Below are 15,693 nucleotides of genomic sequence, written 5' to 3'. Positions count from 1 at the left end.
AAAATGGGGCTGTCTTGTTTGCTTAATATAATATAAGGAATATTAAATGACTTCTTACTTTAACTATCACTTTTGATATTTAAGTATATTTTAGCAATTACATTTACTTTTGACTTGGTAATATTTTACTTGGTGACTTTCACTTTTTCTTGAGTCATTTTCTATGAAGGTATCTTTACTTTTACTCAAGTATGACAATTGGGTACTTTTTCCACCACTGACCTACAGTCAAGGTCCATATTTCAGATTCCATCAGATTCCATTTAACCCATCGGAACAGTAGGCTACAGTTGACGTGCCACAGGACTATTGGAAGTCCCCGTCTTGTGACTGTCAAATTTGTATAGCGCCTCACAATCATCACGCATAATCCTCTTTTGCCACTTCACCAAATCTTTCCCAAACATTATTTTTCTGGCCTTCCCTTCAATTTATTTTCAACTCTACTTTTGCAGCTTTTCTCTTATTGAATTAAACTCCAACATTTGTCCTTTTTGCCTCTGTGGATCTCCGTTAAGTTATCTGCCCGCTCCCAAAACCATTTGGTGTGTAGGCTGTTTGGCGTGTGTAGGCTGTTTGGCGTGTGTAGGCTGTTTGGTGTGTGTAGGCTGTTTGGCGTGTGTAGGCTGTTTGGCGTGTGTAGGCTGTTTGGCGTGTGTAGGCTGTTTGGCGTGTGTAGGCTGTTTGGCGTGTGTAGGCTGTTTGGCGTGTGTAGGCTGTTTGGCGTGTGTAGGCTGTTTGGCGTGTGTAGGCTGTTTGGCGTGTGTAAGCCTACAGTTAGGCCTCAAAGTTTAGACTTATGCACTAAGGTCAGAGAGCCTAAAATAATGAAATAAAAACCTCAATGTAGCGTATAAATGACACAAGAATAATACATTGATTAATTTTTTAAAGTTATTGTTTTCTCTTTATTCTCTGGGTCTGAATATGGCAGCTTATGTACGGGACTTTGTGGGGGGGGGGGTTCTGGCTAACCTTCACTCAGCCCTCCCAGCCCTCAGAGAGAGCACACAGAACACCCCAGGAGACTCAAGGGATTCTAGCCTACATCTGGATTCTTTCATTTTTTACCTGGTAAGTTGATTGAGAACACATTCTCATTTACAGTAACAACCTGGGGATAGTTACAAGGGAGGATGAATGAGACAATTGTAGGATGGGGATGATTAGGTGACCATGATGGTATGAGGGCCAGATCGGGAATTTAGCCAGGACACCGGGGTTAACACCCCCTACTCTTACAAGGAGTACCATGGGATCTTTAGTGACCACAGAGAGTCAGGAGACCTGGTTAATGTCCCATCTGAAAGACAGCACCCTACACAGGGCAACATCCCCAATCACTGCCCTGGGGCAATCTTTTCTTTTTCGACCAGAGGAAATAGTGCCTCCTACTGGCCCTCCAACACCACTTCCAACAGCATCTGGTCCTACATCTGGTCCTACATCTCTCAACAACAAACAACATCTCTCTCAATACTATTCTATATTCCACTTTCATGTCCTAGTGTCCCCTGCCTGTCGCTGAATACAGTATATATCTACCCTGGCCTGGACATAGTCACAGCACCTGCAATCCCTGACAGACTTATCACATTGATTTATCCATGGATTCAGCCTCAAGCCATCTGTTTTCAGCCCTGTCTAGCCCTGTCTTGAAGGGGTTTGTGTCACTGTGGCGCATTGCAACGCAAGACTTTCCTACAATCTATTTAAACAATGTTCCACAATCTATTTCCCACAATCTACGCCCATAAAGATCACATAGATTTCCTGACTCACCTGTTGTGGTGGCCGTCGTGGAGGCAGAAGGGAATCGGCAGGACATGGAACGAAAGAAAGAGGTAATAACAATCAACATGTGACCTGATTTGAGTGTATATTCATTCAGACATGTTTTTGGTTAGTGAGCGGTCATGCATGGCAGTGGTTTGGACAAAACATCAACAGAGAACTGTTTAGAGGCTCCTCTCTGAACTAAATGTTAGCTATAGAAGAGACAGAGTGGAGGGAAAAAATGTTTAATTCAACAGAGAGGTTAAGAAGACATGAAGAAGTCATGGACCTTCAACATACTAGACTAAGAGAGACACCGGGACACAGCAGAAAGGAAGACAGAAAGAGAGAGAGAGGTTTGGTGATGAAAGAAAATGCCAGTGAAACTGGTGACACCGCAATGTGGTGAGTGTGTGTGGTAGTTAGTAGCACACCCTGGACCACACAGGGTTAATGAGAACACTCCAGCACTGCCCAGACGCAGCAGTGCCTTGTGGGTAAGAGGAAACTCCCCCAAAAAGCCAAACCACGCCCCTCGGACAGGGTGTTTCTTAGTTAGTCAGTCAGGCTGTCTAGACTGGGCTATTGGGTCGGTCCCAGCCCAGCCGTAGAGCCACATGCCCATGCAAGGTATTGGTCGACTCCTCTAATCCTCCTGGTGAACATCACACGCCACTGCAACAAACCTTCAGACATTGGGGCCACCACCACGGTGAGGGGCTCTGTGGGTTTGGCGAAGCAGGGGAAGAAGGACTGGGCGGTGGGGTTCAGACTGGAACCTGGTGAGGTGGGGCTTTTGGTGGAGGAGGAAGAGGAGGAGCGGGACTTCTTGGGTATCTTCTGTGATGGGGATTTGGCCTTTTTGCCCCTCCTGGGGTAGAATTCAGGCACGGTTTTGGGGGAGCGGAGCGGGACTGGACTGGGTGTGTCGAAGGCCAGGCCCACAGGTAGGGAGTGCCCTGGACTGATGTCACTGAACTCAAAGCAGTTGTTGTTGAAGTGGTAGTCGTTGATGAGCCAGGAGCTGTCGGAGGGGGAGAAAGGGGGTGCGGTCGCTGTGAGCTCACTAGGCTTCTCCAATGGTGATAGGCCACTATCTGGTTGGTGGGGGGGGCTAAAACTCACAGCATCTTCAATATGGACATCCTGCATTGAGGTGTCATGATCAAACATCACTTTGACCCCTGACTCATGAACTAGGGAAAAAGTTGGGGAGAAAGCCTCTTTGTCATTACCCAGGCTGGCAGTCTCTGTATCCATAAGCAGGTCTTGGTAGCTGGCGGTGAATGGGTCTCCAGGACACGTGGGGAAGGAGCCTCTGGGCGAGAAATCTCCCTGACTGGTGGGGATGGAGACGGGGGTGGTAGGCAGGAGATCGCAGCCCATGGCAGGTGGAGGGGAGGTTGGGGCCATGAGAGGGAACAGATTCTGGGTGAGAGATGAAGGGAAGAGGTCTTCACTGGCAGGGATCAGCCCCATGTCACCCATGCTAGAGCAGGGGTTCTCCAGGCGCCAGGGGTGGACGATGGGGGGCGCTAGTTGGTCTAACACCCCCTCAGGGAGGTGAGCGGCAGAGGAGGGCACGAAGGGCTCGGCTGTGACTCCCCACTCTTCTGGAAGATTCTTCCTGCTCTTGCCCCTCTTTCCCCTGCCTCCACTCCTCCCTGGCTCTTCCCGCTCCCAGCCCCCCACCATCCTGTCCCTGTCCTTCCGGGGGGTGACCCTGTGGTGGCCCTCTGACGGGATTGTGTTCTCAGCCTGAGTCTCCGGTTGGCCCCTGTCGTACACCTCGTTTCGGGGCCTCCTCTTCTTCTTCTTCTTCTGCTGTTGTTGTTGTTTGCAGTCATTTCCCTCGTTGCTCTCCATCTCCTCCCCCATGGCCAAGGCCTCTTGGTGGGGCCAGCCACAGTCAGGAAGGTCCTCGGGGCTGGCCGCCAGGTGGCTTGCACGGTGACTGATCATTGTGGAGAAGCTTGGGGTGAACGGCAGGTCGGTGGGAATGCAAACCTTGTCTGTCCAGCCATCGCCCAGGGCACCTTGTTTGTGAAGAGGGAAGAGAGTTTAAAGCAGGCATGTACAGTGCATAAGTATTCAGACGCCTGGACTTTTTCCACATTTTGTTACGTTACAGCCTTATTCTAAACTGGATTCAATTGTGTTTTTTTCTCTCATCAATCTACACACAATACAACCAAAATGACAAAGCAAAAACAGGTTTTTAGAAATGTTTGCAAATTTATAACAATAAAAGTATATATATATATTACGTTTACATAAGTATTCAGACCCTTTACTCAGTACTTTGTTGAAGCACATTTGGCAGCGATTACAGCCTCGAGTCTTCTTGGGTATGACCCTACAAGCTTGGCACACCTGTATTTGGGGAGTTTCTCCCATTCTTCTCTGCAGATCTCCTCAAGCTCTGTCAGGTTGGATGGGGAGCATCGCTGCACAAGTTCAAGTAAGGGCTCTGGCTGGGCCACTCAAGGACATTCAGAGACTTGTTCCGAAGCCACTCCTGCGTTGTCTTGGCTGTGTGCTTATGGTCGTTGTCCTGTTAGAAGGTGAACCTTCTCCCCAGTCTGAGGTCCTGAGCACTCTGGGGCAATTTTTCATCAAGGATCTCTCTGTACTTTGCTCCATTCATTTCCCCTCGACCCTGACTAGTCTCCCAGTCTCTGCCACTGAAAAACATCCCCACAGCATGATGCTGCCACCACCATGCTTTACCGTAGTGATTGTGACAGGTTTCCTCCAGACGTGACGCTTGGCATTCAGGGCAAAGAGTTCAATCTTGGTTTCATCGGACCAGAGAATCTTGTTTCTAACGGTCTGAGAGTCTTTAGGTGCCTTCAGGCAAACTCCAAGTGGACTGTCATGAGCATTTTACTGAAGAGTGGTTTCCATCTGGTCACTCTACCATAAAGGCCTGATTGGTGGAGGGCTGCAGAGATGGTTGTCCTTCTGGAAGGTTCTCCCATCTCCACAGAGGAACTCTAGAGCTCTGTCAGAGTGACCATCGGGTTCTTGGTCACTTCCCTGACCAAGGCCCTTCTTCCCCGATTGCTCAGTTTGGCCGTGCGGCCTGCTCTAGTAAGAGTCTCGTGGTTCTAAACTTCTTCCATTTATGAATGATGGAGGCCACTGTGTTCTTGGGGACCTTCAATGCTGGAGACATGTTTTGGTACCCTTCCCCAGATCTGTGCCTTGACACAATCCTCTCTCAGGGCTCTATTGACAATTCCTTCAACCTCACGGCTTGGTGTTGGCTTTGACATGCACTGTCAACTGTGGGACCTTATATAGACAGGTGTGTGCCTTTCCAAATCATGTCCAATCAGTTGAATTTTCCACAGGTGGACTCCAAACAAGTTGTAGTAACATCTCAAGGATGATCAATGGAAACAGGATGCACGTGAGCTCAATTTATAGTCTCATAGCAAAGGGTCTGAATACGTTTGTAAATGAGGTATTTCTGTTTACATTTTTGTATTAAAAAAATAACTGTTTTCGCTTTGTCATTATTACTGTGTGTAGATTGCTGAGGATTTTTTTTGTTGATATCCATTTTAGAATAAGGCTGTAACATAGCAAAATGTGGAAAAAGTCAAGGGGTCTGAATACTTTCCAAAAGACACTGTACTCACTCTTTCACTCCCTCTCGCAAAGCATTTCTCATCCAGACAAAAGCGTGCACTTCAAAGGGCTCAAAACCATATTCAACAGTGCAGTCTAAGACATGAGAGTAGTAGCAGTCACAGTGTGCAGCTGTGGACGCTCATTGGAGGTCCATTCAACATAACTGAACTGGCTCTGTACGGGGGCCGCTGCAACTTATAACTTGCCACTGAACACTCAAAATGCACCATGGGTTTAAATCAGGCATTCTAATTGGCCCGTTGCCTTTGTTCTCCTGTGTGAATGAATAGTCACAGGGAGGGATTTAAGGGTGATACTGTGACTCAGTGTTACCCTAGGGACATGCTGGAGTACTGAATGGGATTTTAGGAGGGGGAGAAAGATGTGTTTATTTCAAAGTGTGTTCATAGTGTGTGGGTGATTGAATGCAAGAAATACAAACATAAACACAGGTATTGGTCAAGTACACAGAAACAGGCACAGTACAATACACAGTACCATGCACAAACATAAAAACAGCTTTGAAAAGCAGGAAACACAAAATATCTTTGTACATTTCGAGAACAACATTGTGCAGTAAATCAGACGTAGAGTTTTATTTAAGCAATAAGGCCAGAAGGGGTGTGGTATATGGTCAATATATCACGGTCAATGTGGCGTGCCTGGACACAGCTCTTAGCCGTGGTATATTGGCCATATATCACAACCCCCCTGAGGTGCCTTATTGCTATTATAAACTGGTTACCAACGTAATTAGAGCTGTAAAAAAAATACATGTTTTGTCATACACGTGGTATACGGTTTGATATACCACGGCTGTCAGCCAATCAGCATTCAGGACCCGAACCACCCAGTTTATAATGTACAGTATAGCCATCCATTAAGGTCAATCATATCTTGATTGATACAGGATTGATTCTTTTTCCGGACTGTTTGGAATGATGAGGTAGCTAGTTAAATTCTAGAACCCCGTGCTGCCAAGTTGCTCAGTAAAGCTGTGCTCGTTCTGAGGAGAGGAGGAATGGAGGGATGGAGGAATGGAGCGATGGAGGGGGATGGGATTTAGAGGAATGATTACCCAAGGCTGGATCAATGTGCCTCGGTTGTCTCTCTGATTGGTGGAACTCTAACGGAGCATCTCTTTGTGGTGCCCTATAACGTTTCTCTCTCTCTAGTCATATTTTTACATGAATCAACCCCACACACACACACAAACACACACACACACACACACACACACACACACACACACACACACACACACACACACACACACACACACACACACACACACACACACACACACACACAATATGTTAGAGCAGAGAAGGGTGACAGTAAAGCAGCACTTAGAGCCGTTCCCTCGAAGCTCTGGAGAGCTGTTAATGTGGTGAACAGCAACAGGAAGGTGGCCGTTGTGGTTCTCTCTATGTACAGAACCATGGTTTGATGTGGTACAGCATCCCTGGCTCCATGACAAATGCAGCGGAAGAATGTCATTTGGCATGTACTGGGAGTCACTGAAACACTTCTGTTCCACTTGGTTCCGAGCACTTCTCCTCGCAACCTCGCTCAGCGCACACACTAACGGTAACATTGGGAAACATAAGGCAGCTCACCATAACCATGACTAAGACGTGACACATTTAATACGCAATGACTTCTGCAGCAGAGGATGTTTTGTTTGCTAATTGTTGTGGTTGTTATGCTTCCCATGAGTTAGAGTGTCTCTGACGAGGGAGGGGTGTGCTGCATTGTTGAGTCATAACAGCCAGGACACTTTTTCCCCCCTCACTAGCAAGAAGGGTCTTTCAGGGATAAACATGAACGCAATACGCATTCAGATATTGTACTGATCAAATTAGTTTTGCCATATCGAGTTCCCGAATGAATTATTCTCTACAACACAGCCAAGCTCTGGAGTCTGGATTCATTCCAGAGGCAGGATGCCTGCAAAGTTTATCTTTCACCCTCAGGCTTTCAATCTGTTTGCATCCTACAACTCTTTCACACAAACAGGCTAGTGGGACATGGTACAGACCACTTCCTGTGTAGTAACCTAACACTGGGACACGGTACAGACCACTTCCTGTGTAGTAACTTAACACTGGGACACAGTACAGACCACTTCCTGTGTAGTAACCTAACACTGGGACACGGTACAGACCACTTCCTGTGTAGTAACCTAACACTGGGACACGGTACAGACCACTTCCTGTGTAGTAACTTAACACTGGGACACGGTACAGACCACTTCCTGTGTAGTAACCTAACACTGGGACACGGTACAGACCACTTCCTGTGTAGTAACCTAACACTGGGACACGGTACAGACCACTTCCTGTGTAGTAACCTAACACTGGGACACGGTACAGACCACTTCCTGCGTAGTAACCTAACACTGTGACACGGTACAGACCACTTCCTGTGTAGTAACCTAACACTGTGACACGGTACAGACCACTTCCTGCGTAGTAACCTAACACTGGGACACGGTACAGACCACTTCCTGCGTAGTAACCTAACACTGTGACACGGTACAGACCACTTCCTGCGTAGTAACCTAACACTGGGACACGGTACAGACCACTTCCTGCGTAGTAACCTAACACTGGGACACGGTACAGACCACTTCCTGTGTAGTAACTTAACACTGGGACACGGTACAGACCACTTCCTGTGTAGTAACCTAACACTGGGACACGGTACAGACCACTTCCTGTGTAGTAACCTAACACTGGGACACGGTACAGACCACTTCCTGTGTAGTAACTTAACACTGGGACACGGTACAGACCACTTCCTGTGTAGTAACCTAACACTGGGACACGGTACAGACCACTTCCTGTGTAGTATCTTAACACTGGGACACGGTACAGACCACTTCCTGTGTAGTAACCTAACACTGGGACACGGTACAGACCACTTCCTGTGTAGTAACCTAACACTGGGACATGGTACAGACCACTTCCTGCGTAGTAATCTAACACTGGGTCTTAGTTGTGCTATAGCCATGTGAACCCTGGGGTATTAGGAGAATGCTGAGTGACAATAGCCACAATATTATGACATACAGTATTCTATATCATCGGAAGGTCTACGGTGTAAGGTATTCCCAGCAGGGGTTTCCCCCGGTGAGAGGCGTGAGAGAACCACAGCTCTAGCTATAGCGCCACTCAGTGGACAAGAGAGGGTATTAGCAAAGAAGTTCCATTTTAATTTTTTAATTTGACCTTTATTTAACCAGGCAAGTCAGTTAAGAACAAATTCTTATTTTCAATGACGGCCTAGGTTCAGTGGGTTAACTGCCTGTTCAGGGGCAGAACGACAGATTTGTACCTTGTCAGCTCGGGATTTGAACTTGCAACCTTCCGGTTACGAGTCCAACGCTCTAACCACTAGGCTACCCTGCCGTTGGTGCCCCGTGTGAGGACGCTCTAGTCTAGTCTACACGGGAGTGGAGTTGGGGTGGGACTGGGAGATGAACCCCACAGGAGGGGGTATTCCTGATGCTCTAAGCCCATAAAGCCCTCAGCCAAAACCCAGACCTCATCAACTGAACTGGGCATGAGGTATGGAGGAGGGGTAGGGGCTGGATGCCGCTGAGTATACCGGCACCGGTATGATGAGATATTCAGATAGATAAGTTGGCTGAGGGGATGGACCGGGCTGACAGATGGCAACGGCTATTCAGGATTTGTGGCACACCCTCTAGTTTGCATATTGACTTTTACAAATGCCATACATGCATGCCCAATAGGAAACAGACAGAGAGAGAGAGAGAGAGAGAGAGAGAGAGAGAGAGAGAGAGAGAGAGAGAGACAGACAGACAGACAGACAGACAGACAGACAGACAGACAGACAGACAGGCAGACAGAGAGGCAGACAGAGAGGCAGACAGAGGCAGACAGAGGCAGACAGACAGACAGAGGCAGACAGGCAGACAGAGGCAGACAGACAGACAGAGGCAGACAGGCAGACAGAGGCAGACAGACAGACAGAGACAGACAGGCAGACAGAGGCAGACATACTGAAAGACATACACATAGGCCCTAAGAGCTGGCTTAAGATGTTGGTAGGTACTGAGAGGTACGTAACTTGGCACTGAGGTAGGTACTGTTATTGATATGTGTGTGTCTTAGTGTGTATTTCCCTCTACCTGTAGACATGTCCTTGGGCGTCTGGTGCTCAGCGATGCTGGGAGGCCTCTTTGCTGACAGTAGAGCCATCCCCATGTCCATATTCACCCCCATGGCATGCTGGGAGAAACCTGCCACACAGAGATGCAATCAGCATCCGTACTCGCCAAGGGTCTCAGAGTAGTATGATCTAGGATCAGCCCCACCTCTGTCCATGTAATCCTATTCATTGTGATCTATAAGACAAAACTGATTCTAGATCAGCACTTCTAGTCTGAGATGCGTTGTAAATACAGGCCCAAAGCCGCTTTGAACTGATCCCGATACAGAGTCAGACAAATGTCACACAGACCAGGACCAATCAGAGCTTAGATCAACCTCTGAGAGCCCAATGAACAGGTTGAACATTAGTCATCGCACACGCAGACAGAACGAGACGTTATCAATCTGAAGAGCTCATTGAGGAAAGTTCGAAAGATGATTAATGTAGAACGAGGCCTTTCAGATGCAGAAACGAGGGACAGAGATGTGAAAATGGAGTTCTATTCATCAATAAGTGTCCCTGAGTCAGGACTGCCTAGCAACACTTTCTGAGGCAAGTGCAGTCCAAAATGTCACAGACAGCAAGAAAGTGACACAGTAATGCAGTGTTTCCAAAACTCTGTCCTGGGGTCCCTAAGGGGGGCACGTTATAGTTGTTGCTCTTAACACTACACAGCTGATTCAAATAATCAAAGCTTGATGATTAGTTGGTTATTTTAATCAGCTGTGTAGTGCTAGGCCAAAAACCAAAACGTGCCTCCCTTGGAGTCCCCAGGACCGAGTTTGGGAAACGCAGCAGTAATGAGAATTCCGTGCGTGTGTTCCCTTTTGTGTGTTTATGTGTCTGTGTGTGTCTTTGAGTGACTAGCCCTACAGCAGTGATTCAGTCGTACCGAGATGACAAATGCCATTAGGCTGTGGTGGGGTTGTATCTGCCGCAGCTGGCATCGTAGACGCACAACTCAACTCAGCCCATAACTCTCAGACCAGCACAAATTAGGCCAGTCACAACTCCTAAGCCACCAATGTGGCAAAACAGAGCATGGTCAGCTCAAGGGGCACTAAGTAAATACTCTGTAGTATGGCACCCAGTTTATAATAGCAATAAGGCCCAAGGGGATGTGGTATATGGCCAAAATACCACAGCTGTTCTTATGGACTACAAGATGTGGAGTGCCTGGATACAGCCCTTAGCCGTGGTATATTGGTCATATACCACAACCCTTTGAGGTGCCTTATTGCTATTATAAACAGCTTACCAACGTAATCAGAACAGTAAAAATTCATGTTTTGTAATTCCCGTGTTATACGGTCTGATATACCACGGCTGTCAGCCAATCAGCATTCAGGGCTCAAACCACCCAGTTTATAAATACATGTTTTACATTCATTGCATAGTCTTTGTAATGTATTACACTCAGTTTACAATCTTTTTTTAGCCAGCACGTATTCTTATCGTGTGATTGTATACGTCATTTGACGTTAAAATTGAATTAAAATCTGCATAACTAATTATGACCGGAGTGAAGTGTTTCTGATGGATGGCATGGTATTATTCTGGCAAAAGCATGTAGGATGTGTGTAGCTCAAGTATTGACAATTGAATCAAAGACTCTACCTGAGGAATCTCTTATCAGACCACTATCCATCATCTGGGGCGGGATGTTGGGCTGGGAGCTCCACTGATCAGGGACGCCCGCCATGGAGCCTGGACAGAGAGAGAGGGAGAGAGATAGAGGGAGGGAAGGGAGGGGGGGCAGAGGAAAGCGCATGAATAACAGGATCAGAGAGGGGAAATAGAGGGAGAGAGATAAAGAGAAAGAGAAAGGGAAGGAAAGAGGGAGCGAGAGAAAGAGTGAGAGAAAGAGCGAGAAAGAGAGAGAGGTGGGTGTGACTAAGCATGAGACCTTCCACTCCAAACTGAACAGTACAGTACTCTCTTTAAGGGTGAACAACACATCTCTTTAAGGGTGAACAACACATCTCTTTAAGGGTGAACAACATCTCTTTAAGGGTGAACAACACATCTCTTTAAGGGTGAACAACACATCTCTTTAAGGGTGAACAACATCTCTTTAAGGGTGAACAACATCTCTTTAAGGGTGAACAACATCTCTTTAAGGGTGAACAACATCTCTTTAAGGGTGAACAACACATCTCTTTAAGGGTGAACAACATCTCTTTAAGGGTGAACAACACATCTCTTTAAGGGTGAACAACATCTCTTTAAGGGTGAACAACACATCTCTTTAAGGGTGAACAACATCTCTTTAAGGGTGAACAACACATCTCTTTAAGGGTGAACAACACATCTCTTTAAGGGTGAACAACATCTCTTTAAGGGTGAACAACATCTCTTTAAGGGTGAACAACACATCTCTTTAAGGGTGAACAACATCTCTTTAAGGGTGAACAACATCTCTTTAAGGGTGAACAACACATCTCTTTAAGGGTGAACAACACATCTCTTTAAGGGTGAACAACACATCTCTTTAAGGGTGAACAACACATCTCTTTAAGGGTGAACAACATCTCTTTAAGGGTGAACAACACATCTCTTTAAGGGTGAACAACATCTCTTTAAGGGTGAACAACACATCTCTTTAAGGGTGAACAACACATCTCTTTAAGGGTGAACAACATCTCTTTAAGGGTGAACAACACATCTCTTTAAGGGTGAACAGCACATCACTTCAGTCACACCTGTAGGAGTTGAGTTTAAATCTCAACTAGCTTTCCAAATCAATATATAAGATATGGTTCAGGATAAACATGATTTAATGTACAATAGTGCAGTATCAGGTGTCTTACCTGAGAGGAAATCTGTTGCTGCAAAGACCTGGTGCTCTGCCGAGTTTGGACGCACTTCCCCCTGTGGTTCTGGGCGCGAAGCTGATATCTGTCCCCCCGGTGTCACATTAGAACCTGAAGTGTCGGGAACACAGATCACCTCACATTAGTTCCACTCTCTGGCAACACACCGCAAACCCCCCCCCCCCCCCACTCACTGTACAGAACAAGCACAAAAACCTCACTCACTCACCTGTATTTTCCACTACATAAATATATAACAAGCCTGTTAAATCTAAAACAGCATTTGATATTGGTAATTCTCTAGCCCCTCTCTCTCTTTCCAGTGCAGTCTCAGCTGTATCTCTGTGTAAGCAGTAGCTCTGTGATGATCAGTGGCTGCAGTAGCCTGGGCCGTGGTGACGTCTCCCTGTCTGTGACTGGTTCTGCCCCCCCCCGCCCCACCGCCCCCATCCCAGGGCTTTGGATCCTAACTCCACTATCTAGGCCCTCCGCCTGATCGCCAGATCCGATGTGCCTGTTATTTGGCCGTTGTGAGAGAGAGCACCCCCCCCCCCCCGTATCCCGCAGTTACAGAGAGGGTGACAGTGAAGCGGGTGGACAGGACGACACCCAAAGTCATAAACACAGCCCTGCCGCATCCAAAAGCCAGACAGGGGGGCAGGCAGGGGGAATTTGGACTTCCCAGACGGGCCACGGGACTTTTCGTCGGTCAGAGAGGGCACTGATTAATTCGAAAGCACCGGTGTGTCCTCACATGTTTCTGTGTGTGTGGGTGTGTGTGTGTGTGTGTGAGTGTGGCTCAGAGTTCGATAATACATTAACCTATTCAGAGAGACAAGACAAGACACAAAGAGTTGAACCAGATAGGCTGTTTGTATTTGTTAATTTATTATTGATCCCCATTAGTTCCTGCCAAGGCAGCAGCTACTCCTCCTGGGGTTTATTATTGATCTCAATTAGTTCCTGCTATGGTAGCAGCTACTCCTCCTGGGGTTTATTATTGATCCCCATTAGTTCCTGCTAAGGCAGCGGCTACTCTTCCTGGGGTTTATTATGGATCCCCATTAGTTCCTGCCAAGACAGCAGCTACTCTTCCTGGGGTTTATTATGGACCCCCATTAGTTCCTGCTAAGGCAGCAGCTACTCTTCCTGGAGTTTATTAAGGATCCCCATTAGTTCCTGTCAAGACAACAGCTACTCTTCCTGGGGTTTATTATGGATCCCCATTAGTTCCTGTCAAGGCAGCAGCTACTCTTTCTGGGGTTTATTAAGGATCCCCATTAGTTCCTGTCAAGGCAGCAGCTACTCTTCCTGGGGTTTATTATGGATCCCCATTAGTTCCAGTCAAGGCAGCAGCTACTTTCTGGAGTTTATTAAGGATCCCCATTAGTTCCTGCCAAGGCAGCAGCTACTCTTCCTTGGGTTTATTATGGAGCCGCATTAGTTCCTGCCAAGACAACAGCTACTCTTCCTGGGATTTATTATGGATCCCCATTAGTTCCTGTCAAGACAGCAGCTACTCTTCCTGGGGTTTATTATGGACCCCCATTAGTTCCCGCTAAGGCAGCAGCTACTCTTCCTGGAGTTTATTAAGGATCCCCATTAGTTCCTGTCAAGACAACAGCTACTCTTCCTGGGGTTTATTATGGATCCCCATTAGTTCCTGTCAAGGCAGCAGCTACTCTTTCTGGGGTTTATTAAGGATCCCCATTAGTTCCTGTCAAGGCAGCAGCTACTCTTCCTGGGGTTTATTATGGATCCCCATTAGTTCCAGTCAAGGCAGCAGCTACTTTCTGGAGTTTATTAAGGATCCCCATTAGTTCCTGTCAAGGCAGCAGCTACTCTTCCTGGGGTTTATTAAGGATCCCCATTAGTTCCTGTCAAGGCAGCAGCTACTCTTCCTGGGGTTTATCATGGAGCCGCATTAGTTCCTGCCAAGACAACAGCTACTCTTCCTGGGGTTTATTATGGATCCCCATTAGTTCCTGTCAAGACAGCAGCTACTCTTCCTGGGATTTATTATGGATCCCCATTAGTTCCTGTCAAGACAGCAGCTACTCTTTCTGGGGTTTATTAAGGATCCCCATTAGTTCCTGTCAAGGCAGCAGCTACTCTTCCTGGGGTTTATTATGGATCCCCATTAGTTCCAGTCAAGGCAGCAGCTACTTTCTGGAGTTTATTAAGGATCCCCATTAGTTCCTGTCAAGGCAGCAGCTACTCTTCCTGGGGTTTATTAAGGATCCCCATTAGTTCCTGTCAAGGCAGCAGCTACTCTTCCTGGGGTTTATTAAGGATCCCCATTAGTTCCTGCTAAGGCTGCAGCTACTCTTCCTGGTGTCCAGCTACATTAAGGCAGTTATATACAATTAAAACAACATTACATTTCACAACACATGAAGTGTGTTCCCTCAGGCCACATGTGTCTGTGTCTCTTCACAGTCCCCGCTGTTCCATAAGGTGTATTTTTATCTTTATCTTTTTTTTTTTTTTTTTTTACATCTGATTCTACTGCTTGCATCAGTTACTTGATGTGGAATAGAGTTCATTGTAGTAATGGCTCTATGTAGTAATCAAATCCAAGATGGCGTAGCAGTCAGACGTCTTTGTCCTGTCGTGTCCCTTGTATATATCGTTTTACATCTTTTTCTTTGCATATCTTTTAAAATATTTTGCTAAACCTCAACTTCTAAATACTCTCCTGCAACCCGCCTCACCCAACGTGGCGTGGATCTGCTTTTTCTAAAGTATTTATATTTACAAACTGAACATTTTCAACTGGATCTTCACATCTAGCTAACCGCAATCCCGGATGACTACTCCTGGCTAGCATTTCCATCCCAGAGCAAGCACCAATTAGCTTGAAGCTAGCCCGGCCAGGGCTCCTGTGCTACCACCGAAGCATACTCCTGGGCTACAATATCCGGAACCCTTCTACAGCCGGTACGGGGCACGGAACCCCGCAGATCCCCTACGACTGGAATACCGACATAATCTGCCCGAGGACTCCAACAGGCCCCTCAGGCGCTGCTACCTGCTAGCTACCTAGAGCTACTTGGAACCCTACTAATTCCACGACTGGTCTATCGACGTTACCGCACGAAGAGGCAAAAACAGACTTACCCCCATCGCGACGTCCCCCAAAGGCTAACTTGCTAGCCCCTGCTATCTGCTTGCTTGCTAACCCGGTCTGCTAACTGCTAGCTTGCCTGCCCGGTCTGCTAACTGATAGCCCCTGCTAACTGCTTGCTTGCTAACCCGGTCTGCTAACTGCTAGCCCCTGATA

General features: G+C 47.0%; 1 protein-coding gene across 1 annotated transcript in view; it reads right to left on the bottom strand.

The window, feature by feature from the left end:
• The window catches only part of LOC139404698 (microtubule-associated protein 4-like), a gene marked incomplete at its 5' end in the record, with an annotated part of 95,802 nt that extends 83,024 nt beyond the window's left edge, over positions 1 to 12,778 (bottom strand). Inside the window, 5 exons of the mRNA XM_071147311.1 lie at positions 2,463 to 3,812; positions 9,575 to 9,685; positions 11,215 to 11,304; positions 12,408 to 12,521; positions 12,640 to 12,778. Of these exons, the coding sequence (XP_071003412.1) occupies positions 2,463 to 3,812; positions 9,575 to 9,685; positions 11,215 to 11,304; positions 12,408 to 12,521; positions 12,640 to 12,778 (1,804 nt within the window). The remainder of the gene's footprint in view (positions 1 to 2,462; positions 3,813 to 9,574; positions 9,686 to 11,214; positions 11,305 to 12,407; positions 12,522 to 12,639) is intronic.
• Positions 12,779 to 15,693: the final 2,915 nt, after the last annotated feature.

The sequence above is a fragment of the Oncorhynchus clarkii genome, unplaced genomic scaffold, assembly GCF_045791955.1.
Source record: "Oncorhynchus clarkii lewisi isolate Uvic-CL-2024 unplaced genomic scaffold, UVic_Ocla_1.0 unplaced_contig_13633_pilon_pilon, whole genome shotgun sequence".
In the NCBI taxonomy this organism is placed as follows: Eukaryota; Metazoa; Chordata; class Actinopteri; order Salmoniformes; family Salmonidae; genus Oncorhynchus; species Oncorhynchus clarkii.
This window is presented reverse-complemented; position numbering and strand designations above follow the sequence as displayed.